The 26,771-nt window shown below is 44.0% G+C and overlaps 1 protein-coding gene across 2 annotated transcripts; it reads right to left on the bottom strand.

Annotated features, from left to right (window-relative positions):
• Nucleotides 1-2,185: 2,185 nt before the first annotated feature.
• Nucleotides 2,186-26,412, bottom strand: LOC308320602 (calcium-activated potassium channel subunit beta-2-like). 2 transcript variants are annotated; one of them, XM_080771149.1, is made up of 5 exons: nt 26,291-26,412; nt 7,144-7,314; nt 5,796-5,966; nt 5,097-5,292; nt 2,186-3,386 (listed from the first exon to the last, which is right to left on the bottom strand). In XM_080771149.1, the coding sequence occupies exons 2-5, from the start codon at nt 7,191-7,193 to the stop codon at nt 3,102-3,104; spliced, it is 702 nt and encodes a 233-aa protein (XP_080627275.1). In that variant the 5' UTR covers nt 7,194-7,314; nt 26,291-26,412; the 3' UTR covers nt 2,186-3,101. The 2 variants fall into 2 exon arrangements, with proteins under 2 accessions (XP_080627275.1, XP_080627274.1); XM_080771148.1 differs by lacking the exon at nt 26,291-26,412 and adding an exon at nt 18,693-18,820.
• Between the last annotated feature and the right edge of the window lie 359 nt (nt 26,413-26,771).

Raw genomic sequence — 26,771 nt, 5'->3', positions numbered from 1 at the left:
CACACACACACACACACACACACACACACGTGCACGCACACCACAATCACACTTCACTAATGAGGATTAAAGTTGCCATAACTGTGAGATGCTTGTCTTCTCCCGTATCTCCTTGACCTGCATTCCTCTGTATGTGTTGGCATCGAGGAAAGGCGAGGCAGCGTCATTGTTTTGGTGAAGTGTGTCTTGTTGCAACACGACGTACATGCTGTGAGTTTGTTGAAAATGTTCCGATAGTGACATTCCCAAAATAGGGATGCCAGGTTGAAAGTGGTTAATGAAGACTTTGATTACAGAGATAAACGGATCATTTGAACATTAGTGTTCCACAAGCTCTGTTCATGCCAATATAAAGCCCTTTGAATTGAAATTGAATTGTGTGTTTTTATAATGGTTTCAATCAATACTCCTGTTACTAGTCCAAGTAGGTGAGACTGCAGAAAGCTGTGTCACCTTTCATCCCTGGGATTGTAACTGCGGTTTTATTTTAGAGTAGCCAATTCTTTTTTACCCCCCTTTTTTGTCTCACCAATGTAATGCGTGCGTGTGGTGACTGTGAATGAGCCAACTGACTCATCTATTCTTTGTCAATGACAACAAACACCCTGGAGTGTTTAGCTTCTAACTGCTCTGCTGGACTCTGGATGCAATCTACTCCATTCTACAACAATCATGATGGTCCATCAGCTTGCTTTTGTGCGTGCGTGCATGCCCGCGCGTGCGCGCGCGCGCATTGCTAGCAGCAATATCTATTTCAATATCTATTTCATACCACCATCCGTCTTGTTTAAAGTTGGACAAAGATAAACCATTGCTATCTGTGTTCTTTCAGTTGCCATAACAACTCACAAGTCATTTAAAGGTTAAATTATATCTAATTGAAGTTTAATTGTTCCAATAATGTAAAATGAGCCAACAGCTCATGGGTGGCAATAATCTTCCAGGATGTTGACTTGCACCTGGCACTATAGATAGGGCAGTGGTTCCCAAACTTTTTCATATCAAGGACCCCCAAATTGACCCCCCATTTGAAGAGATATGCCAGGGACCACCATAAGAGAAGATTTTTAATGGCTCTACAGTAGCAGTGATTCTCAAAATAAATAATTGAAAGTACCTCAGTTTGACATGCATTAGTCTACGGACCCCCATTTAATGGTATTTCTATTTCTGGGACACCCAGAGTTACAGACCCATAAGGGCCCATTTGGTTCCACACAATCGTTTAGTTGGGGACCCCCATTGCCTCAAGGACCCCTGGGGGTCCCTGGACCCCTCTTTGGGAACCACTGCACTAGGGGATGCACTATGAGGATGTATTTATCGCTGGGCCAAGGACCCCCTTAGCTGAGAGAGAGAGTTGACACATGGACCGCGTTGTCCTTGTTGCAGATTAGAAACATTCCATAGATGGCTTCATAGACTGGCACACTGACTGAGCACTATCATCCGTGTTAATTCAATTATTTTGTTTGTTTACACACCATCATTCCATTTATATAATCCCGACGGCCTTCACTGCATGTCACTCCCCCATCTCTCTCCCCCATTTCCTCCTGTCAGCCTACTGTCTGTCCCTCTATTATTTTTTTTATAGAAAATAAAGGCGAAAGCCGCAAAAAATAATAATTATATAGCTACTGGGCTTCAGGCACTCTGCTATACGCACACACGTGCGGACACTTAACAAACTCACTGCACACAAGTTCGTGGCCAATAACTGAACGTAGTAATGATATCAGAGTTAGGTCTGGGCAGAGTATAGAGTAGGAGAATAGTGACATCTTTGCTTTCATCTCGCCACAAAGCGGGTGCCTATGGGCTATAGTTCCAAACATTGATCCTATGGTTGGAACTATCCCATCGAGATAGAATGAGCACTTCCGCATTCCATTGTTACAATGGGAGTCAACGCTAGTGTCGCCACTCTCTTACTATATTACTCTGGTTCCGGGATGCCACTTGCGTATGTGATGAAAGAAGTGACTAATGGGTAATCTGAGAGGGTGGGCATGGCATGAAGGGAGAGATTGTGTAAGATTTAGAGAGTGTGTGTGTGTGTGTGTGTGTGTGTGTGTGTGTGTGTGTGTGTGTGTGTGTGTGTGTGTGTGTGTGTGTGTGTGTGTGTGTGTGTGTGTGTGTGTGTGTGTGTGTGTGTGTGTGTGTGTTTGCGTGAGGGGGGGGGCGGGGGGATTGTTATTGCGGCTATAGTTTTTTCACGTTCTGTTGGCAGAACGTTGCAATAAGATGAAATAACTTTCCGTTTCACCAATAGACATATTTCACCATGAATAAGTTTACAGTACCCTGAAGGGGGAGATCGGGCAGTATTTTCATACCTGTACAGTATGTTATATTACATAGTAGGCTAAGTACAGTATGTAAGGTGCTCCCAATAATACTTAAGGCATATTCATTTAGGTGATAAGGTGACCACCGTTTCGGTGGTTAGTAGAGAAGTGTTTGGGTGAGCGGTGAGTCGCTTACCACCACAGCGTGACGTCATGTTGTCATGAGTATGAATTGTCACTTAAGTTTAACACAACAATCTTAAGTATAACCAGCTTTGCACCATTTACTACCTACCAATGGCTATTTTATCTTTCAAGCATATTCCATCTTCTTTCATCATTGTGCAATTCACAGAAAAAAAGACCAAAAATGTCACGCTTAGACAGTTTAGTACTTTATCTAAACATCTACATCAACTGCAGTTTTCCAGTCTTGGCACGTTTTGTTGTGTTTCACATGTGCTGTGTTCACGGAAAACAATAATTCCATTTGGAACTTGCGTTCCCGAGTTATTGCCATTTGAAAACACCATGGCTTGATGAAACACACTGGAGATAAATCCATTTCTGTGGGACTGCGACTCAACAAAAAAGGCGCCCAAGTCGTCCTTGGCAGAGAACGCCATTGGAAGAAAGTCGTCAAAAGTCGTCCTTTGACGTGGAGTTTAAGTCATTGAGATGAGTCTCATTATTCCAGTATGAAGGGTGCGTTCCCTCCCTTCTCGTCGTCTCAGAACAATAAAGCCGCACCGGAAAGTCGCCACTTCGTCTTTCCGACGACAACGCTTCGCTCTGACATCGTGAGACCCCTCACCTCTTGAGGGGCTTCATCTGCTCGCACATTATGGACAGGTACTGGGTCAGCTTCACCAGGGCAACGATGATGGTTCCGCAGATCAAGGTGCAGGTGGGCCAGAAGAGGGAGTGGAAGACGGCGACCTGGCCGTAGATCTGCGTCAAGATGGCGCTCTCCACGTGGTCCCTTGGGTCCGCGAAACACAGAACTATTTGTTGTGTTGTGAGGCGCGTGGATATGTTCTGGACCATGGCGTGCGTGGCTGCGTAGTCCTTACGGCACTTTGGGATGAAGAAGCACTGTGAGAGGGAGACAAGAAGAGGAGAAAGTTGTGTAGCGTACAGTACGTGCGGCGCCCCCTGGCTTTGTTGATATATCTATATCTATAAATGCACCAAGTCTCTGTCTGTATGTATGTCTGTGTAATCCACGTAACTCGAGAACCGTTAGCCCCACCGACTTCCGTTCTGACACTCCATATTTGGGCATGCCTGACACAGAACTCCACAAGCTGGCTGCATATACTCCATATTTGGGCATGTGCCACAATAATTGAGCTTGATGCGGACATGCCCAGGTGGAGGTATAAACAAAACAGTGGTGTAAAAAAGTTACTAAATACATTTACATAGTACGTACTTGAGTACAATTTTGAGGTATTTACTTTATTGGAGTATTTCACATTTTCAGTACTTTTACTTACTACATCTCAGAGACATATTGTACTATAATCCGCTACAATTATTTGAAAACTTTAGTTACTTTGTAGATTTTGATTATCACAAAACATACACTTCAGCCCTATGTACATTTCGGCCATTTGATGTTTATATATTTTATACATTTGACATCTTGTGAATCTTTTTTCTACCCGGTCTGTGTCTCATAGGAGGGCTGTGGGCAGTTCAGAAACCTGTCCACCAGTGACTTCATCGATGGGGAATCCAAGCTAATAGAAACTGCAGGCTTTCTATAACTGAAAAGTTTCAATGCGACGCCGATAATGGAAGCCATCGTTCTCATGATAATACAAATCTAAATATATATTATTTTAAATCTTGTTAAAAAAAAATCTGTCTAACGATGATGTCACTGGTGGACGGGTTTCTGAACTGCTCACATCCCTCCTATGAGACAGAGACCGAAAACAATTGTGGTATTTTATTAGTGACCAATTATAATCAGATCATTTGAAAAGTGGTTAAGTTAGTTTGGGCGGGAACCCCTTTTGGTGTTGGCATTATGTCATGCTTTAGCTATTTAAAAATAGCAGATCTACAAGCTCTACAGCTCATAGCGCGCCACCGAGTGGCGCGCTACGAGCTTGCAGGTCTGCTATTTTTGACTGCCATAGAAACATAGCTTTTTCAGAAAACTGTCAGGATGTAGAATCTGATCTCAGGTCAGAATGGGTTAAGTATAAAACATACATTTTCTGCTTTTGTTTAGTCCATGCAGACCCCTAATATGATCTATGAATGTCTGGACTGTGGCTTTTGGGCTATAACATTAACATCATGTCTGTCCTATAGTGATGACAACATGCCACGTTACTTTTAGATGCGTCCATCCGTTCACTGTCCTAAGCTTTGTCTACATATAGCCAGCCTACTTTGGTTGCACCGTAATGATGTTGTGATAACAACGCTTAATACTGTATCCTCCCCCCATATAGCACATGCCCTTTATACACACACAGAACCCCAAACCATCACATGATGCCCTAGGGCCTAGGCCTAGACTGACAGATCGAGGGACTTACAGTAATCTACACAGCACTGTTTCCCAAATTGTGGGTCACGGACCAATTTATATGGGACTCGAGTAAAAATCCCATTTTCTTTTACTACATTTAAAAATATATATTTCAAAAGTATTTTTTTATTATTAAAAAAGTATGCCTCTGGGCAGAGATATGCACTCAGAAGAACCAATATCGTTTTAATAATAATTATATAGTGCCGTGTACGTGCAAGGATACAATCTGAAAAATACGGTATATACTGTACCTCCATGCTGATGTCTTGTGTTTCCTCGTTGTGTGACAGACGGACCACCTTGCCCGAGGAGTTCAGGCTAACGTATACCTGAAGACACGGGTAGCGAGAGCTCTTCCAGCACTCGGCACCACAGCTGTACGAGCAGTTCACGTCCCACACGATGGTGGAGTTCAGAACCGTGCAGCTGGTCTCCTCTGTCCACACACTAGTGCACGGAGAGAAGATTGGGTCTGCTTATACACCAAATTAAACAAAATGGTAGGAGCGCACACCAAGAGTAGGGAGGTGCTGGCCACGGGAGACAAACTTTAAAATAGAAAGGAGAGGTTGCACAGCTCGTAGTCCCGATGCCAAAAATCCCTTTATTGTTACCAACGTTTTGACAAACAAGTTGCCTTCTTCTTCTTGACATTAACTTGAGGCACAAGTAAATTTCCCATTCACTTGTCCGGGCACAAAAGTCACTTGTCCGGAGCACCTAACCGTTAGGGGAGAGGATGATATTGTGATGTCACCATATCACTGTTTCTTCATCGGCACGTTTGACTGTCAAGGTTTCAGCCTCCAGGAAGAAACCCTAAATACAAAGGGAATACACCATTGCACACAACAACCACACCAAGGGGTCTAATGAAGTACCGTCACCTCATGAACACATAAATACAAAAATCACGGCACTCCATCTTTAAGGATAACTTGGGCTTATACCTGTCAGAGTATGACCGTAGGATGGTGATTCCCAGTACAAAGTACATCATGACAGAGATGAGCACCATGCTGAGGCCTAGTAGTATGGCTCTGTCCTCTCCTGCCCTCAGAGCGGTCACAGTCTTCCTCTTGTCCAGCACCTCATACTCACGAATCTTCTGGTAGATGGACCTGAGACGAGAGTGTATGTAGCACATTGTACCACAGACAGGGGCGTCGTATCAATACTGCAATAATGTGGAACTACTCTGTTACAAGCAGGGTTGTTTATGGCAGCACATTTCTATTTTAGTTTAGTCATAGTCTTTGGGCCTGAAACTTTTTAGTCATATTTTAGTCATCTGGAATGTCTTAGCGTTAGGCTAGTTTTAGTCGACTAAATGTCATGCGATCTTAGTCGACTAAATCTACAGTTGATTCAGTCGACTAAAATGTATTTTGGCGGGCCTTGATGCTGTTGTAATGACAGATTTTACACTTGCTGAAAATAGCCGATCTACAAGCTGAAAAAGAAATAAAGACACTTGGGTATATGAAAAAATCTGAAATAAATAAATGACTAATGAGTAATCTGAGAGGGAGGGTATGGCATTTTTTGTGTTTACACATCACCCCTAAAGAGGATATGTTTTTCAAAGAACACATTTGTTCAAGGCAATATTGAGTGTAGGCCAGGGTAAGGGTAACGTTCATAAATTGACACTCCAGGTGACAGAGTGCACGCTGTCACCAAAATACCCTGCTCCTAAATTCAGATCACGATCAGAATTCCTAATGGTTTATTCAGAGCATCAGAGCTAGTGCACTCTGGACATTCTGATTAAGAGTGCAAAAGACCATGCTTCATCTTGATATGATTATTAGCTTAGTTACAACTTGAACTAGTGACAATCCCTTGATCCGTGTACCCTTGATCCGGAAACCAGACGGAAAAACGCTACTAAAAATCCGAAAAACACAGCAGTGTGCCCTGTGACCTTAAGCCCTTAATTGGACTAGTTGTACAGAGTGAACTGTTCTTTGGCAATGAAAAGTGATCATTTCATTGCTACTTACACCCAACCAGACTGAAGTGGTTTGTTTCCAAGTGAAAATTGTGGCCTATTGGGGGTCAGCAAAGTCAGTATAGGGTCCATCCTCTGTGGAGCAGATTTAGGACTAAATTATTTGTCTGATCTGTTCCCAACTGCACTGTTCCCGCTCTGTCAGCTTTAAGTGTGCAAGGTTAATGGTTAAGTAATGTGTACCACAGGAGGATTTGTAAACAGGATCTGAAGCTCAGTCAGGTTTGCAGATGGCTTTAGTCAATTCCTATTGTAAGTGAAAGCTTAAGTTGATAAGAATGTACCTCCGCTCACTTCCTCCCTGTGTTGCCTTGCCTCCTGACCATAGAAACATGCTCTCAGAGGATTGTTGTGGGTATTGTAGTCCACTGCTGCTGCCAGAAGTGCTCACACTGGGCTGGTATTGTAGTCCTCCGTTGCTGCCAGAAGGGGTCACACTGGGCTGAGGAAACCACCTGCCAAGAGAATGTACACACTTTAAGTGTTCATAGTAATTAGACCTTTAAAGATTCCAGGGAAATTCAATTGCCGGAGGCAGCACAGCAGTTAACTCACTGAATGCCATCTCACCCCCGCCCCCATGCTGCTGCTGACATAGTGATACTGGACATAAAAAAACCTTCCTGATGATAGCAGATCCTCCAAATGATTAACTCTAGTCTGTACTCTACTATTCCTTTCCCTCTTCCTTCCTCTTCGGTTTGTTTGTTGCACACCTGCCCTTAAAACCATTTTCATATTACGTTTGATTCCATGGAAATGTCCATAATGCAAACCGGTAACCGGAATGCTCGCCTGAAACGGAAGGCTGTATGTTTCTGAACCAATCAGACTCATCTGTGTACCACCAGGGGGGGCTGAAGTATCCACCAGTGCTACTTGTACCAGTGGTTGGGAACATCTGCTCCCATACATGCATGGTTTCCTCCGCCATCTGTGTGTGAATGTGTATGTGTGTATGTGATAATGCACAATCTATGTAAAGCGCATTGGATAAAAGCACTATATAAATTTGTCAAATTTGAAAGATAGTTGAGAGACAATTTGAACACTATCTCTTCTGGCTTTTCCACCAGGACACGCCCCCCTGAACACATTGAGCAGCATGTTGGAGTTTGGAAGCGCTTGTTGGAAATCACTCAGCGGTCCTGCGTACCACCTGTTTCTAACTTGCACACAATGCAGGAGGCAGCAGGACGCAGCGTTATTGAAAACAAGCACTTCCGACCAACTCTGAAAACTTGGAAAAATAATCACCCGCATGGAATTTCTAGACCGAAAGTAACTAATTTTAATATGTCTATTTTTAAGAAACCAAAACTGCAGATAGAATGAGAATCTGTACAGCTGCAATGTTGGTGAGTTTAACGTTGTGTAATACAATCTGATTTCTCTTTAGATGTATGGGCTCGGCTGTCAAGGCCAGAAAGTAGTTTTTTTGCCACTCAGTAGGCGTTCCCACATAACTTGCATGTAGGATGATGTCATGCGCATAGCCTCTATGTCTATATCTTGGCCCAACAATAATTCACTAACTGAAATAAGTTTTGCATCAGCTGCTGAATCCAAAGCAGATTAAAGTGACCATTTTCAGTCATAGCACAATATGTCATTGACATGAATGTGGCGGTTTGCCAATCCCCATCAGCAATTGAGACTATAGCCTTTGTTTTATGTCACAAATATCTGTCATGACGTTTTTGTTGTGACCTTAAAGGCTCATACATAGTCTGGATTTTCGGTGGTGGGGTGACCACCGAACTACAGCATGACATCACGAGCCATGGTGAAGAGCAAACCACGGCCACCACTCCAGCCCTTCTCTCTGTTTTTACTCTCTACTTTTACTTTTACGGGGGAGGGTAGGGGGGGGGTCTACTCGGTCTGTGTCTCATAGGAGAGCTGTGGGCAGTTCAGAAACCCGTCCACCAGTGACATCATCGTTAGGCAGATTTCTTTGTGTTTTAGTAAAAAACTGCCACCCTTAGATCTCCTGGCCGACCTGTTCTGACATTCCATATGGCCAGACCTCATCAAACCCTGTACACTCAAGACACAGCCCCCACTGCCACCCTTAGATATCCATATATGCAGCTGACCTGTTCTGACATTCCATATGTTCATCAAACCCTGTACACTCAAGACACGCTCCATATATGGCCAGTACATAATTCATTCCATATATGTTGATCTGACCCCCCATGCCAAAGCGCCAGCGCTTGCCCAGCAGTCTGCCATCACCCAGGCGGATGCGTGCATGTGAATCTCGCCCTTTAGGGCGTCTTACTGGTTACTTAATACTGTGTATATAGTAGCCTATTATATACCCATAAGTTTACCCACAAAGACAAGGAGAAAATGGCATTCATTCAAACACAGCTGCCATGCCAGCCATGTTTGACATGCTGAGTTCACAGTGAAGTCGTTCATGGTGACAGTTCAGCATGTGACAGTTTTACTTGCACTAGTTATTCAGCCCTTGGGATTATATCTGTTACTAACCCGAAGGGTTATCGGATATCACTCTCTCGCTGTCTCTCTGTCCCTTTATCACTCCCCTCACCCGGGGAAAAATAAAGGCTAATCATCACAGCCTTTGATGTCTTACTTCTGTCGGTCTGACCTATAATTACAGTATATTGGTCGGTATACTTGAAGGGAAGATGTGGTTAAATATATACAGTATCTTCTCTCACCAGATACACTACAATTTATGTGCCATGAGCATGTGGCTCACAATCCAGACTCTAAATTGGTTCATTGAAGCAATGAAGAATGCCAGCACTGCTACTAAGCCACTATAATTACCCCTCAAAAATCACACTCGTGGCCCGGGCGGTTGGCTCAACCGTCTGGGCACCTAGGCTGCTGAGTTAGCCTGACGGCGTGCCGCGGGTTCGACTCCCGATCCCGACGGCCTTTGCCGCGTGTCTTCCCCCTCATCTCTCTCCCCATTTCCTGTGAGTCTACTATCAATCTATCAATAAAGGCGGCTGTCCGGGCACCTACAGTATATATAGGCTGTGAATCTGCGGGTTCGACTCCCCATCCCGACGACCTTTGCTGCATCTCTACCCCATCTCTCTACCCCCATTTCCTGTCAGTTTACTGCAGTGTAAACTATATCAAACTCTGTCGAGTGCCTACTTGCTTGTTGCACACTAGTAGGCCTTAAATGGCCTACTAGTGCACAAGCAGAGTGCACTGTACTGTCGACCACTACAAACTGTCAAATCTCAGCTTCTCTGTGTAAGAACGTTTGAAATATTGAATTATTAGGTTTAGCTATTTGCTACGTACCTAGTTTTTGGAGGTAAAAAATTAGTATTGTTAAGTATGGTAAAAGCGACGGCTTTCGATGGTGACGTATAAGTCAATAGTGTCGGGAAATGTCTCTATGTATATGTATATGTCATTTGTAAGTTGATTAGCGGTATACTGTGGTTACTTTGCGCACACGTCATCTGATTGGCTATTTGCTGGGACACCACTGCCGTATCAGGCACAAGTAGTCAGGGCGAAACTAGTACTTGCGCGCTCTGCTTGCGCAAGTATTAAAGGCAGAAAAAAATACCTGTATATCTTAAATATATATATACATACATACATTCTGTGCTCAGCCAATCAAATCATCAAATTCCGTGCTACAAACACACAACACAAACACACAAAGCAGTGCATAGGAGCCCCTCAAAAAAGGAAAGAAATCACACTTGTGTGAAGTGAGGGGCGCTCTTATCACCATATCAACACATTCTGTGCTCAGCCAATCAAATCATCACAAATCATCAAAAATCACAAATAAATGTGGTTCACACATGCAGACACACAAAGCTGCATGTGTCTGCTAGCGCCCCTCAAAAGGTTCACAGACATGGCTGCCACATTATGGCAGACTCACTTTCATTCATTGCAGATTCACTGAGTTCACGAGTGAACTCAAGGTACATCTTGTACTGCAGTATTGATACTTTTACTTAAGATACTTTAAGTAAGTAAAACATTTGAGTAGCCTACTTTTTCCACCACTGGCCAGTAAGCAGAGCTTGGTTTAAATAGCCAATCAGATGACGTGTGCATGTGACCGATCACCTGATGCTGAGTTGGCACTAAACTTTGAGTTGTCTCAACACCATGCAGTGGCTGTTTTATCCCTGCTTTTGGTCAAACTCAATTAAATTCTGGGAACCTATTTGGTAAAACAAAAGCAAAACATGAAATCTTCCATCTTGTTTTTGCCTCTGGGGGGGAACCACCTCCTCATGTTGATGTATATGTTTGATAATATCAGAATTGAATAATTTAATTTAAAATGTATTTTTAACCACATACTGTAAACCCTGGCGTCCATATTTTTGGGGAAAAAAATCTAAAATGTGTACAAATTCTAAAACATCTTTTACATACCGTGAATAAAGGCAATCGGATCGATTTACAAGCTGACAGCGTGATCGACTTCACTATTGGTCATACAACAAAGTATATACAGTTAAGAATATCTTTCAAACCCTGCATCTATACCCTATGCCTATAGCCTTATTCTGCATCACTGTAATACCCATGAATTTACAATAATACTGATAACGCTCACTTAGCACGTGTTAGTCAACACATGCTAAGTCATCAGGCTATAAATGTCTGTTTTGCTAAAGTGGTGGTGGCTGACATAAAAGATGATCCCAGTTGGCCGTTGTGGTGAACACATGTGTCACCACTGAGCAGGACTAGCATGCCTCGGGATGGTTTACAGCCCAAAGTGAACCGGGAACTTTCAGCAGCCATCAATAAGGTGTCTGTGTGTGTGTGTGTGCGCGCGCGCGCTCGCATGATATGTGTATGTATGTTTGTATGCGTGCATGTGTGTGTCTCACACGACGTGCTGCCTGCATGGGAGGTGTGATATCGTTGTAACACAAGGAACAAAGGTGTGGTGGCATGCAGCGCTGACATGTTATATGGCCACATGTACATACTGCATGCGCAGCTATGCTACACATATATGCACTCAGACATCACACCACGACGTACAGAAACATGCCAGACATTCCTTTACAGTTTAAGACCTCCTGGTTCAATGGAAGACATGCTCTGCACGTCAAAGGTGACATGGTGAAGGTCAGGGCAACTGTACGACAAGATTACCGGCATGTACTGTATAGCAGACATTAAACTACAGTTATCTAGCCGCCATACAGTATCGCCTGTCCAATAGCTCCTGTAACTATCTATCCCGTATCTGCTCAAATAATTTATTATGTGGGAGATATACCGCTGAATGAGACTGACTGATGTTTTTAGGGATTCATTGATTGATTGAAAACTTTATTGAAAATGTATTCAAAAGGATACAGACACAAGAAAGCGGCTAGGCTTGTTTCCGTTGTCGTCCGTTGTGGATGCACTGATATGGAAATACCGACACTTAAAATAACAATTTAGCCGATACTGATACCGATATTATGTTTGTTTTTGTTGTTTTTATTTTCCCCCTTTTGTGCCACGGAAACAAATGCATCTTCAATACAAGAAATACATGTTCAGAATCTACATCGTGGTAGACTGCAGATAACCAACACACCGACATAGCCAACGCAAAATGTATGCTTATCACAACAGAAATATCGGCTACTGCCATCGGTTAATGTCAGTTGTTTTTTGTCAATACCGATATTGACCGATTCATCGGTGGATATAATGTATAGTGTTTTATGTTTTGTTTTTTAATGGACCCTGAGTCTAGACAAATAAAATTGATTGATAGAGGTTAGAGGCAGCTTGCAGGCCTTTATGAGAGGTCAGAATCTCTCAACGTTCACGTTTTGCTCACTTTTACTCTTTTTACCAAAAGGCTTGAATGGGTAGCAGATGCATATAATCCTTGCTATAGAGAAAGCTTGGGTGGGTGTAGGGGAGTTTTTAGGGACCTGCCTGAGTGCAATTTGGAGGGTATAATTTTGTGTTGCCAGGGGAAGAAGGCGGTGTGGTTGAAGGGCAGGTGCTGATACTATTTGTGTGTATTTAAGTAGCAGTTGGAAGAGGTTGCTAAGGAAGTATGTCCATCATCTGGGCATGTTTGTGTGTTCTTGGCTTGAATTGCTTGTTTTTGTTGCACACGTTTGGTAATTTCTTAAGAAAGCTCATGAGAGAGTCAAGCACAGTCTTCCTCCCTTTAATGATTAATATGCACACAGAGTCACAGACACTTTTGGGCACATTTTGTCACATTCTTTTCTGTTCTGTAGAAGGCTTGATAACAGGCTATCTATCTCCTGGACATTTTGTCAATGATAGCGAAAATTGCCTTTTTAGATCAAACCAAAACTTTATGTGGTCAACATCCAGCAACATCTGCTGGAATAAATGCTTGATTATAGATCCTGAAGAGCATGTGGTGTGTGGAGGTTGAAGAGTGTATGGAAGCATGATTAAGGGTAATAAGGGAGGATGGCTTTTTGGAGAAGAAGGTAACATTTATCTTGGTAGTTATGTATTGTAGAGAATGATAAAAACATGGTGCACGCACGCACGCACGCACACACACACACACACACACACACACACACACACACACACACACACACACACACACACACACACACACACACACACACACACACACACACACATAGAGCAAGCTCTCTCCTAGCTCTGAGAGCAATCAAATCTTTACATGGCACTGCAGCGCACTAGACATCTACAACAACAAAGCTTCTCTCTAGGTCGTCCTCAGACGAGCCCTCCATCGTTGCTCCCAGTCATCCCGGTTATCCATACATCTCCATACATCTGGCCAGTTTGTTGGTACTTTGCACTCCTGCTAATAAGCCAGACTGAATCAGCCGTTGGCAAAAAAGATTGCCTGTGTTGTGTGATATTAGTCTGGCTTATTAGTTATTAGCCAGGCTATGTTAGCGTGGATGTCCTCGTGATCGATGCCCGTGTGTTGGTTCCCAGAGCACCAGTTTGCTGGCTGGTGCCTTTGGCAGTGTCCTGCTAGTCTCATTCTCCTGGTGCCTTTGGCAGTGTCCTGCTAGTCTCATTCTCCTGGCTGGTGCCTTTGGCAGTGTCTTGCTAGTCTCATTCTCCTGGCTGCTATTTTCTAGCTCACCCTTAGTAATCCCTCATACAGAGTCTTGTTATAACATGTAGAGTCTTGCTGATGTTAAGTAGCATTCTGGTGTAGCCACCCGTCAAGGGACTTCTGCAGGGTTGGCTTCAGGGTCCAGCATTCACTGCCGTATAAGAGAACAGACTCCACTGTTGCGTAGAAGAAGCTGAGTTTGATTTGACGGGGGAGATTGGAGTTCCATATACTGGTCATGCCATTCAGGGCCCTCCATGCAAGTGCCTTCCTCACTTTCAGATCTTGCTCGGTTGAGTTGACCCATGAGCCCAGGTACTTGAAATCCTTGACTTCCTTCAGGCTCAGCACAGCTGCCTCCTGTTGTTGTGAGAGGTGGATTTTCCGGTGAGATGTTGTAGGTGATAACCTCAGTTTTCTTGGCATTTAGCCTAAGGCCAACATTGGCACACTCCAACTCCACTCTGTTCAGGAGTTCCTGAGCTTGTTCCACGTTGTCGGAGAGCAGGCTGATGTCATCCGCATAGTCCAGGTCTGTCAGGACTACTTTGGGATGTCGTCTCGACCTCCTTGGTGTTAGAGTGAAGCCAAGATTCTGCTCTCGTCCACTGATGGCTTTCTTGAGTGCATAGTCCAGGACTATGATGAAGAGGAAGGGGGCTAGGGTGTCCCCCTGGCTGCATTACCCTCGCTCGGATATCAAACTCCTTGCTGTTGCCCTCTGGGGTCACCACCTTGGCCCTTGTTCCTGCATGCATACATGGTCTCTATTGCCTGGAGCAAGTTGGGAGGTACACCTTGGGCCATAAAGGCTCATTTTCAATATTTTTCATTAAAATCCCCCCATTCTGTGTTTCCTAGAACTGGAGGTCTGAAATAATAATCATTAACATGGTGAAACACATCTTGATGATGTCATCAAGATGTGTTTCACCATGTTAATGATTACTTTTGTGGATGAAGCAGAGTACAGCAGTCAAGTTATCCTTCTTCACCTCCTCAATCATTCTCCTTAGTGCCAAGATCTGTGCTACGCTAGTTCTCCCCTCTCTGAAGCCATTTTGGTTCTCCCTCAGGTGAGGGTCGATTGCATGCCGTATCCTGTTTAGTATCATTCGGTTGTAAACTTTTCAGTCAGGCTGATACCTCGGTAGATGTCTGGCTTTGGGTCCCCAGCTTTAGGCACTGGAATGATGTTGGACAGAGACCATATTTCAGGCTGTTTGTTGTTCGTTGGAAAAGGATAATACATAATATTTTAGTTGGAAATAAATGTTACATTTGTACACTCTCAGAGTTACTGAGTTTTACTATGAAGACCTCTGCTAAACCTGCTAAGTCCGTCCGTCCATCTGTCCGTCACCCCTCATTACACGCCCCATATATGGCCAATGCAGAATTTATTCCATATTTTGATCTGACTGACCTCATCTGGCCTCATCAAACCCTGTACACTCAAGACACTTCCCCTGCTGCCACCCTTAGATCTCCATATATGGAGCTGACCTGACATTGCATTATGTTGATCTGACCTCATCAAACCCTAGCTGTACACTCAAGACACGCTCCATATTTGGCCATACCTATTCAAACCCTGTACACTGAAGACACTGCCCCCGCTGCCACCCTTAGATCTCCATATATGGAGCTAGTTTCGCCCAGGACGATATTTGATGCGTATGAACCGTCCCAGCAAATGACGTAATGACTACTTTTGCCTGATACGGCAGTGGTGCCATATTACATACATGTATACATAGGAGCATAGGACCTTTAATCCTCCCGACACTAAAACATATCGTCATTACGTCACCATCGAAAACCAATTACACTCTGGCATTGGGTCCTTTAATCCACATCTTTATTACGTCATCATTGAGAGCTAATTATACCAGTTATACCCTGACGTCATATGCTGGGACCGTGCATACGCATCAAAAGTTAGTTTCGTTTTTTCTTCTTTAAGAAATTAAGGAACTTGCCAGTATGAACTATGAACTTGAAAACCTGTAACCTCTTATACCAGTGAGTCTTATTTTGAAGAGATGCTACAGTAAGTCTGATAACTAGGCCTGGTTACTTGTTTGTGCTGCTAGGGGAAATCTTTGCTGAATGAATATGGATTACGTTTTAGGATTGCTCAATATTAATCTTTTTACCAATGTGAACAATATGGAAACTACTGATCTTTCAACCATCCACTGCAGTAGTGGTGAGTCTCATGGATTGTTTTGCTGCTTGCTCTCTCTCTGTGTTTACTTTTTCTCCACAATCCCCCCCCCCCTCTTTCCTCTGTTGCTACGTTGCTACCATAGACTGTAAAAAATGGTTGCTACACGTGCGTTTGTATTAGCCAAGCCCACACCTGCTGTTGTGGTATGATAATGAGCGGGAGGGTGTGATTTTGGAACGTCATTGTGGGGAGAGTATGTTTTGCAGTGTTTTTCCGTCTGTTACCTATAATCTATAATATAATCTCCAGGTTCCGGTACCGTTGGCCCGATCCATGCCAAACATTGCATAGCCTACACACTCCCTAGATGCCAACGATGAACCTCTGCCCCAAAAAACGGCCTGTTATAGCGCCACCAGGAGGCCGAACATTGGCTTTCAAATTTTGCAGGACTGGCCCGTTTTGAACAAAAAGCCTCAAATCATGAACGCAGCGTGCAATTTACGTGAAATCTTTCATGCACTTTCCTAGGCTCCGGAATATATCCCACCCTTTTCACGTTGGCCTGTTATAGCGCCACCAACAGGTGGAGTTTTGCAAAACACATTTTTGGAACAAAATGCATTAAATCATCCAATTGCCATCAAAGGCATATAACAAATGGCACCCTTTTCACGTATTGGCCTTTTATAGTGCCACCAGAGGCCACAACCTGACCTTCCTTGGAGACCTGTGCCCAGAGGGGCACTTTTTTGATTGGCACTTTTCACTCTCAAGGTTTCAACCATAGATACAGAAATTGCACACAGGCGGTCTAATGAAGTATTGTCACCTCAATAGACAAGATTCTGGCACCCCATCTTTAACTGCACAAAGATAGTCGATCAGTGATGTTGTCTCATGGCTACTATGGGAATTCAATGAAAGTTGTTTGAATATTTAGAAAATAGTGAAGACATGTTGTAAGCTTGTATGTAGATCTGCTATTTTCGTCTAATCTCTCTTGTGGGTCTTTGAGCTAAACCTTTGGCAACCAGTGAACCACTGAGAGGAAAGGGGCTAAAGCTTATCTTAATATAGGGTTCATCCTGCACCTAATAGATTATGAGGTATATCTTGTGTGAAAAGCTTGACATTTACACCTGAGGGTGTCACTACTAGTGTCACCCGGTGCCATTTGCCACCCCTAAACTGCCCAACAGACAGACAGACAGACAGACAGACAGACAGACAGACAGAACGATCGTGGAAAGCCAACCACTAAGCCATAGGGAATTCCCTATGACTCTGGGGAGATATTAGACTTTTAGTCCATCAGGTTGAGGTTGTGAGCCACTCTGTTACACATACTGTATGCATGAACATTTGTACACATCGTACATATCGTTTTCGTTGTTGGCCGTTGATCCAGAGACTTCTTTTACCGAAGACCGGGACATATTGCTTAGTTATGACGAATCACTTAGTTATGACGAAAGTGGTTACATTTAGACATTTAGGTCAAAGTCAGTGTATTGTGCACATTGAGGACACGCTCACTATGCCTAGTGGAGCCACTAGCAGAGGTGAAGGGTCTATTGGCTATATGCGTGTGTAGTGATGTGCAGGGGCGGGGATTGAACCCCAGTCTCCCCCCATCCCCCCCCTGTCTTTAGAGGGTGTTCTCGCGCTTCACACTTCACACCACGGGCCTACCGCACACAACGTCCCTCATGTCCCTCACGCAAGGATCCCCGTCCTGCCGACTACGCCAGATTGTGGTGATGTGCAGCAGCGGGGGCTCAAAGTCGTATCACAGGCTATAGTTGATCATCGATCTGTGTAGTTTTGTATAGATTATAAGATCACTATTTCCATTCGGCCAAAGGAGACAGACTGTAAGAGCCACTTTATGAGGTCATGTCATGATGACCTTAATTGCTTTGATGTTGATTGCCTTTCTATGCAACAGTGTGATCACTTAATTAGTGCAGCAGAGAACTCTTTTTACTGCCTTGCTTAGATTGGTCAGTCTTGATTGAATGCTTGTGATTGGTGCTCCTTTTCTTTGATGTCTAAGTTACCCTCCTGTCCTCCTGTTTGAGCTTGTCAGAAGCTGTGAAGTTGCAGTAGAGAGAGCACATATTATTTCTACCACAGTTAACCACTCAAGTTACCACAGACCATGTAACCTTACTAAGACTTTTTTGTATCACTTGTATTTTTGCCTTTACTTCACTAAAGTGTTACAACGGATACCACGTGCGTCAGATTATTTGTGCTCACAGCTTTTAAAGGGAATATATTTTGAAAACTGAACAGAAAATATACGCCTCTATACAGACCATCACCACACTACATACTGTAGAGGTTTGCACTTTGCAGTCTTCATTCTGTACATACTGTAGTAATAGTATACTATCAATAACTTTGTTCCCCATCCTTCATCATCTATACAACTGGAATATGTGAAATTACGATGCACAAATGGCTTGTGCGCAGCTTTTCATCGACATTGAATGGAATGGATCTTCAAGCATTTAATTTTCGTATGCGTCTCGTATTCTCACAGCACACCAATGAGGAAGTATATAGCTTACCTGATCACTGATGGTGGTGTTGGACATGTATCGATGGTCAGACTGTCAGAGCAGTTGTCCTCTAGCATGGCCCTAGAACGTTTACTCCACCTCCACCCATGGGCATCTCTCTCTCTCTCTCCCTCCCCTCTCACTCTCTCTCTCTCTCTCTCTCTCTCTCTCTCTCCCTCCCCCCCCCTCTCACTCTCACTCTCTCTCTCTCTCTCTCTCTCTCTCTCTCTCTCCCTTCCCCCCCTCTCACTCTCACTCTCTCTCTCTCTCTCTCTCTCTCTCTCTCTCTCTCTCTCTCCGTATCTCTCTGTCTCTCTCTCAAATACTTTTTAATAAGTGTCACTGCTTTCTGAATGGAAAGAAATAAATCACTAATCTTTCATTTTATTCACATTGTTAGGTCGCTGTTTTAGTTCCAGGGAGCAGCTGGATTGCCTTTATAGAGATAAAACGTGGTTCTTTTGCTTCTCTTGGTAGCCAATAAATAAATCACTGAAAAATATTGCAGCCATTCTCCAAATACCAATCAAGGCACAAGTTTGCAGCGAAGCAAAAATATAAAGCATTAATCTTGTGCGACTGCTTCATAGGTCACCTCTAGGCTCCGCTGAGGTCTCTGGTGTAGCCCTGGTGGTAGCCACTGGTTTCTGTCTGCCACTGAACGCTAGGCATACGTCAGCCACACAAGCATCTGTTGGCATTGCTGTGTGACGGCGTGTATATGGGAGGTGGGTGGGTTGTTGGTAGGTGTTGAGAGAGGCTAAAGGAGAGGGAGAGGGGCTGTGTGTGTGTGTGTGTGTGTGTGTGTGTGTGTGTGTGTGTGTGTGTGTGTGTGTGTGTGTGTGTGTGTGTGTGTGTGTGTGTGTGTGTGTGTGTGTGTGTGTGTGTGTGTGTGTGTGTGTGTGCGCGGTATGCTCAGATCTATGCTTTGGCAATGTGTGCAATGTGTACGTCATGCCAATAAAGTTAATTGAACTTAATTGAGAGAGCTAGAATAACAATGTGTTGAGAAGAGGGACAGGAAAAAGGATACATTTGCATCGTGATTTCTGAAGGTAATGGTAACGTGAGACACACACACACACACACACACACACACACACACATGCACATACACATACACATACACACACACACTTATAATGGTTGCATATCATAGCATGATGACCAGAACGTCCCCCTGTCCTGTCACTCAGAATTCTCTGAACATCATTTGTGTCAGTGACTTCTGTCCTGTTTGTCCGTAGTGGAAAACGTAGGCTACTCACATTATTATTACTAGACCTGTATGTGCCCGTCGGCCACCGGCCTACTTGAGAACGATGCAACTTTGGAACCTAATAATACCTGTTGTCAACTTGTCATAGCACCCGTTTTAACTGTCTGTCCGTGTCCCAGATGGAGATCTCTGTTGTACAAGCCTGTCTGCCTCTGTCTGAAGAGGGCAAACTGACTGACTGTGAAAAGTGGACTGGTTGCCATGGCAATCAATTGATTAGGCCCTGGCAGAGCCTGAGCAGAGCCTTTTGTGGTGGTTCTGGAAGTACCGTGGGTCCGACCGACTCCATACCGGACTCGAACCGACCCTGGTCAACTATTAGTTTACTTTTTCATGTTCTCCCCGTGTCTCCTATAGGGTAGGTACTATAGGTACCCCCACACAAAACATGCAGTAATCCTGGTCTCTAAACTGCCTCCCCCTGGCCAGCCGGGGCACCTGATGGAGGGGAAAGGAACTGGTTGGAATAACGTGTTCCTTCCACGCGTTACGTCGAACCGGGGAAACTCCCCCCTGTCAGGTGAAAAGAAGCGGCTTGGAGATTGAAGATTCTGAGCCAGTGTGGACATTTGAACCAGCAACCTTATGACCACAAGCCGGCAGCTCTGGGCTTCCCTCACTGCCATTTATCAACCTTTATATGACAACTCTCCTATCAGATGTCCATGTGGAACATTTCATCTCCATGTCCAATCTTAGAATCTCACATGCGCACGCCGCACACGTGCTTGCGTGCACGCATGCACGCACACACGCACGCACGCACGCACACACATGCACACACACACGCACACACATTATAACACAGCTATTTATTTCACCCCTGTTTATATAGCTGTTAAAAATATAGATATCACGTCTTGTACTGTTGTTGAGACAACAAGGACATTGTTCTATATTTTCCCACAGCGTCGTTGGCTTAGCCTGGCTCCAGCCCCTGAATCGCCCCTTCAAAAATGTCTTCTGGGTGGCTCCAGCTCCTGAATCGCCCCTTCAAAAATGTCTTCTGGGTGATTCAGGTCGGGTGACTCTATGGCAGCCTCGGTTGAAAATCTGATACCGCGATCAGTGCTGTTTCAGCTAGATGATGTCAAACAACAAACATGGCTGACCCCACTGAGGTAACTTGCGAGCATAGTGTAACGACACCTGCAAAAGTCCCGGCCGTAACTTGCTCCTCCAAGGGAGCTAGCTCTCTTTTTTTAAGATATCTTTTTGACTTTTTCTGCCTTTATTGAAAGGGCGTCGGGATCAGGAGTGGAACCAGCGGCACGCCGTCAGGCTGGCTCAGCAGCCTAGGTGCCCAGACGGTTGAGATAAGAGTTGGAGATGGGGGTTCGATTCCAGCTCAGGGTGCTAAACGTTACAGTACTGCTCTGGCTATTAAATCGCCCTATGATTAATAGTTTCTTTACAGAAACGACAGGTTTTTAACACCCGACATATTTTATCGTGTTTGTTTACATGCTATAGTGCTCGTTGACCGTGTTTGTTTGGTTAGCATCAACCGGGTTAGCCACATTGCCAACAACGTCATCTGCTTTGCTACTATTTTGATTGGTCTGACTCTGTGTGAATCAATCACGGAACCCTAACCCAGAAACTGTGGGAAGGGCTTTCAGTATGAAGTGAAAAGAAATGAAAGTCCAGGCTGAGTGTCAGGCCACCGTCGGCTAGCTGCTAGCACACAATGCCAAATGTATACGGACAATCATGCGCAAACTGCAACGGCTGCGACTTGTGCAAATAACCGCTGTTAGGCGCGCCAGTGTCAGTGTTGTTATGCACGTGCCACAACGTTGAATGGCTGCACTACTGTGCCGTGGTCTGAAATGTGTTTGGTCACATACTGCAGTGGTTCTCAAACGGGGGATACACTGAGGTATTACAGGGGGTAGGCTACGTGAGAGAAGTGGAAAATAGACTTGGATCAACTTACCCCTTACCTGGGGCAAGTTGAGCCACATGACAACTTTTTTTTAAAAGGTAATATTTTCATGGCCCTTTGTCATAGATGCTTACTGATCATTTCAATTGATAGAAGACATCCTGAAATATGGGTAGATCATTAGATTTTACTGCCATCTCATTTTGCCTTGCTTCCAGGACAACTTAAGCAAAAAGTGGTTCATCTTAACCCGTTCTCCCCTACGTGAGAGAAAGTGGAAAATGGAAAAAACATGGAAGTAAATTTGCCCAGGATGGTCTAATTTCAAGTCTTTCACTCCTTGTTTGTAATGTTATACTCTTCAATATATTCTTAAAAAGCTGGGTTATTTTCGTTCATTCATAGCATCGGGTGCATATGTGAAAATGGCTACTTTTCAGGATTTAAATGAGTTATGAGGTTTCTGTACTCAGGAAAAGGGGGTACTGAAGCCAAAAAAGTTGGAGAAATTTCTCCAATTTCTCCAATATATTATATTGTACACCACTAAATCCTTTGTGTGTTATGATGAGTGTACATAATGGTCCTCAATGATCTTGTGCTGTACGTAGCCTACAGTAAACACTTGCAGACTGCATGCTGTGTAAGCATGTGTGTATGTACTGCATGCTGTATGTAAGTCTGTGTAATGTGTATGTGTTACCATAGGGAGCGGTGTGCGTTGCAAGGAATTCTGTTCTCTTCATTCCACAGCGAGCACACACACACACACACACGCTCGTGCGCGCTCATAAACAAGGTTTGTGTGATGTGAGTTAAGGGACATGTAACAGTGAGCCACCTGTGTCAGTCTGATGCATAATGCTTCACAGCTTTCCTGGAAGGCTTGACCGACCGTCAGGTGAAAATGCGTGCTGACAGCACAGGTGTTGGCTGCTATGACCGGGTTAGAGCACTCGCATATACATTACACACACGCACGCACACACGCACACACCAGTCTGTCTGGGCATGATGTCATTGATCTCGTTCTGGAAAGTTATTTCGGTGGCATGTGTGCATGTGTCTGTGGGGTATACTGTGTGTGTGTGTGTGTGTGTGTGTGTGTGTGTGTGTGTGTGTCCGTGTCCAACAGTTGTCCACCTGACCCGGCAGAGGAGAGTTGCAGATAGTTTTGTCAGGTATATTTAGAAGTCAATGGCCTCTAACTTGGCTTCAAATATGAAGCTAAAGTAATACAGCATTATTAATAATAAGTATTGGCTCTGATCGGTGAACCAATATTCTCCAGCGCTTGCTCCAAGCGCGCCCGCCCCTCTAGACCAGAACGCACGCTGGCTGGGCCAGGCTAGTTGCAGTCTCATTAGCTGCATGGCCAAGTAAACGTTGCTCAGTGAATATAAATGTATAAATCCTAATATATCTCTGTGTGTACGTACTAATACACTTTATTTATATAGTGCTTAACAATATAAAAACAACAGTGTTACATAACAATCAATTTACAGCAAGGCAGAGTAAAATTACATTGTTTATGGGTTTAAAAAGGCTTTCCTATAAAAGTGGGTCTTTAATTTAGTAGCTATAAAGGAGCTAATAAATCTCTGGTCCGATGGCAGGCTGTACGTCTGTGTAATCCACGTAACTCGAGAACCGTTCGCCCTACCGACTTCAAATGTGACACACACGTTCCACACCACCACAGGGAGTGCAGTGCCCGGTGTCAAGGCCGTCGGATCGACAGTTGTCCAGAACCAGCACAAAAGCCTCTGCCCAGGCTCTGGACAGCTAGGGCCCTAATCCAGCTCACCCCTAGATCTTCATATATGGAGCTGACCTGATGTTTTGACATCACAATGATGCATGACCTCGCCCTTTATTAACCAATTGATCACACCTGATCACCCCCCAACGTTCACTGATCACACCTAGATCTCCATATATGGAGCTGGTCTGTTCTGACATCACAATGTGTTTAGTACATCAAAATGATGCACAATCTCGCCCTTTATTAGACGATATTGATCACACCTGATCACCGCCCAACGGGCACTGTTGTTGTATAAATTAAACTAGAAAAGTGTGCCGATCTCCGCCAGGCCTGGTTGTCTACCCAGGGCTGAGTCAGTCGTGGGGAAATAGAGTTTGTACGACAACTTTTTGTGGGCTGGGGCATAGAGGTCCTTCAACGTGTGATTCTAATTTGGGTATGATTGGATGTTGCGTTCATGATATACATAAATAGGCGAAAAACGTTATGCAATAAAATAAAAATAAATCGTGAACGAAAATCCTGTCCATGCAACAAACAGTGTAGCATTGTGTAGCAGCCATCTGTGACGCGCTTATGGTGGAAGTGAAATCACTTTTGGCTCTGCGTTTGCCGTTTAGATGTCCCTCACATTGTGTGACGCAAATGTGGGTGGTGTACATCAGATGATGCGTTTATTGAGTGATTTATGGCATGGGGGGGCAGCGAAATGTAATTCAAACTGAGTCTGGAGTGCCAGACCCAATCTCCCCAGGGAGCTTCTTTTTTCTTTTTTTTTTCTGTGGCAGATTCGTCTGCTTTCCAGGCAGGTCCTGCACACTACACTGTCTTCACTGCAGACACAATAATTGTAATTAATGAAGAACAACGTTCCGGTCAGGTTTCTGGTGTCAGCAGCAACGATGAGGCGATATGGCACACAGCTGCCTGCAGTAGAGTTCTCTTGAGGACACAGAGATCATGAATGAATGAATGCTCTGTCAGTGTCAGTCAACAACTACTGATTTATGGAATAATTTATATATAACTAACTTCACACCTTCCCTGTGTGTGTGTATTTGTGTACGTGTGTGTGCGTGTGTGTGTGTGTGTGCGCGTGTGACAGACAGACAGACAGACAGACAGACCAAGAAAGAGATATTTTGTGTTTGTTTGGCAGAAACAAACACACATAGAATTAAGTATTAAGTAGGTCCTACTGTGAGGAGAGTTAATGACTTTGAATTAGGTGTCAATCATTTAAGTTGGTGGCCCCTCCCATGGGCTGATCCAAATTGACACACCCACACACACACACACACTCACTCCCACGCGGGTGGGTGGGTGCGAATACAGAAGGAGAAAGAGAGGAAGAGGATTGGCCCACAAAAGGTGTTGATGGACAGAAAAGGAAATGAGATAAGAAGGGAAGGCTGGAGAAGAGGAGGAGGTAATGAGAGAGAGAGAGAGAGAGGGCAGAGGAGGAAAGGAAAGAAAAGTATAGGATAGCAGCAGACGACAGTAATAAGCAGTGGTGGTGAAAGAAATACTAATATTCTTTACTTAAGTAAAAGTAGCAATATCATAATGATAAACGTAATGATAACGTAATGATAATCAAAAGCGGAAAAGTAACTAGTATGTAATATACAACATTTGCTTCTGAGATGTAAAAGTATAGAAAGATTTTCATAATCAAGTAAAGTAAAAGTACATGCACTTAAGTACAGCACGTGAGTAAATATACTTAGTTACTGTCCACCACCCCAGCAATAAGAAGATTTAGCCATTGAGGAGAACATGTTGTGAAGTTCTTAACTGATGTTCCCATCAGTTGTGCTTATCTGTGTACTGGTAGGAATACGCCTCTCTTACAGGGACCTGCAGAGAGTGTTGCAGAGGCAATGGACTCAAATATCGGATCTACAAGCTCTCAACGGGTCGCAGCGTGACACGTTGTGAGCTTGTATCCGCAATTTTTGCAGTCAGTGGCTGAAATTCCGTAATAGGCCACTCAGCGCGTCGCACTGCGCCGCGTTGAGAGCTTGTAGATCTGCTATTTTCCGTGCGCGACCCCGCACTCGTTGGAGATGCTGCGATGACATGGATTTGTAAACAAAGTCTTTCACCGTAAAATGCTGCGTTCAAGATCAGGAGAGTTCAGAAAAAAGCAATTCTCGGGCATGTCATGGAAAGGAGAGGAGGCCATTTGTTATAGTATATGCTGCATTCATGCACCTGGAGAGGGCAGTTGTTTTTAAAAGGGCAGGGGCTGAAGCCCCCCTTCGATTTCTATGTGTACACATGCCTGCTCCCTTACTCACATTATGGTCATGTCACCTTCAGCCTCAACAGAGATTGGCTACACCTCTTACACAACCACTTCTTCTGCAGAGTATTCAGTAATATATTCTCTTTCCTCAATCACACCATGATAGAAGAGCATCACCATGGGAACTTACTTTCATGCCAAAAGGTCACACTGAAAAGCTCAAATATGTATCGCACGATATGGTCTATTAATATAAATTATTATCAAGCACTTTCAATAATTTCAGCCTCCACAATATAATGTGAAAATGTGAATCACATTTACTGCAATCACATTTACTGCATTCACATTTACTGCATTCACAGTGTCGTGTCCCATATTGCCAAATGAAATACAAAATTGAAAATCAATATCTTACCTTAATTTCTGCTGAAATCAACAACTTTCTTGGCATGCACGCTCATGTTTGTTCTTTTATTTTTAGATCCCATTGCAAGCTTAGCTGAGGCATGGCAACACTGGTTGATGTTTTGACGAAACTCAACTGTCAGTCCATGAGTTGTAACTTTTCCTCCTTTCCCGTATAGGCGAGGCTGTGTGTGTGTGTGTGTGTGTGTGTGTGTGTGTGTGTGTGTGCGTGTGTGCGTGTGCGTGTCTGCCTGGGCTCTCAGGATGCTTTTCATTGCCAGCAGCGCAGCAAAGCGTTGCAGACTGACCACATTCCCACACTGCCCCGTCACCACGTGTGCTAATAATGAGTTGGTGATGATGAGGATGTGTGCCTACTGTACACTGTGTTCTGGAGGGGTGGTCGTGTTGTAAGGAACAATTGAGATAAATTAAGTGAAGAACCACAATATTTAATATTGTAGTAGAGTGATTATTCAGAAGTTGGGGGG

Source organism: Protomyctophum bolini (assembly GCF_963924005.1).
Source record: "Protomyctophum bolini genome assembly, chromosome: 8".
Lineage (NCBI taxonomy): Eukaryota > Metazoa > Chordata > Actinopteri > Myctophiformes > Myctophidae > Protomyctophum > Protomyctophum bolini.
The sequence above is the reverse complement of the archived record's forward strand: the minus strand, read 5'-3'. Positions and strand labels throughout refer to the sequence as shown.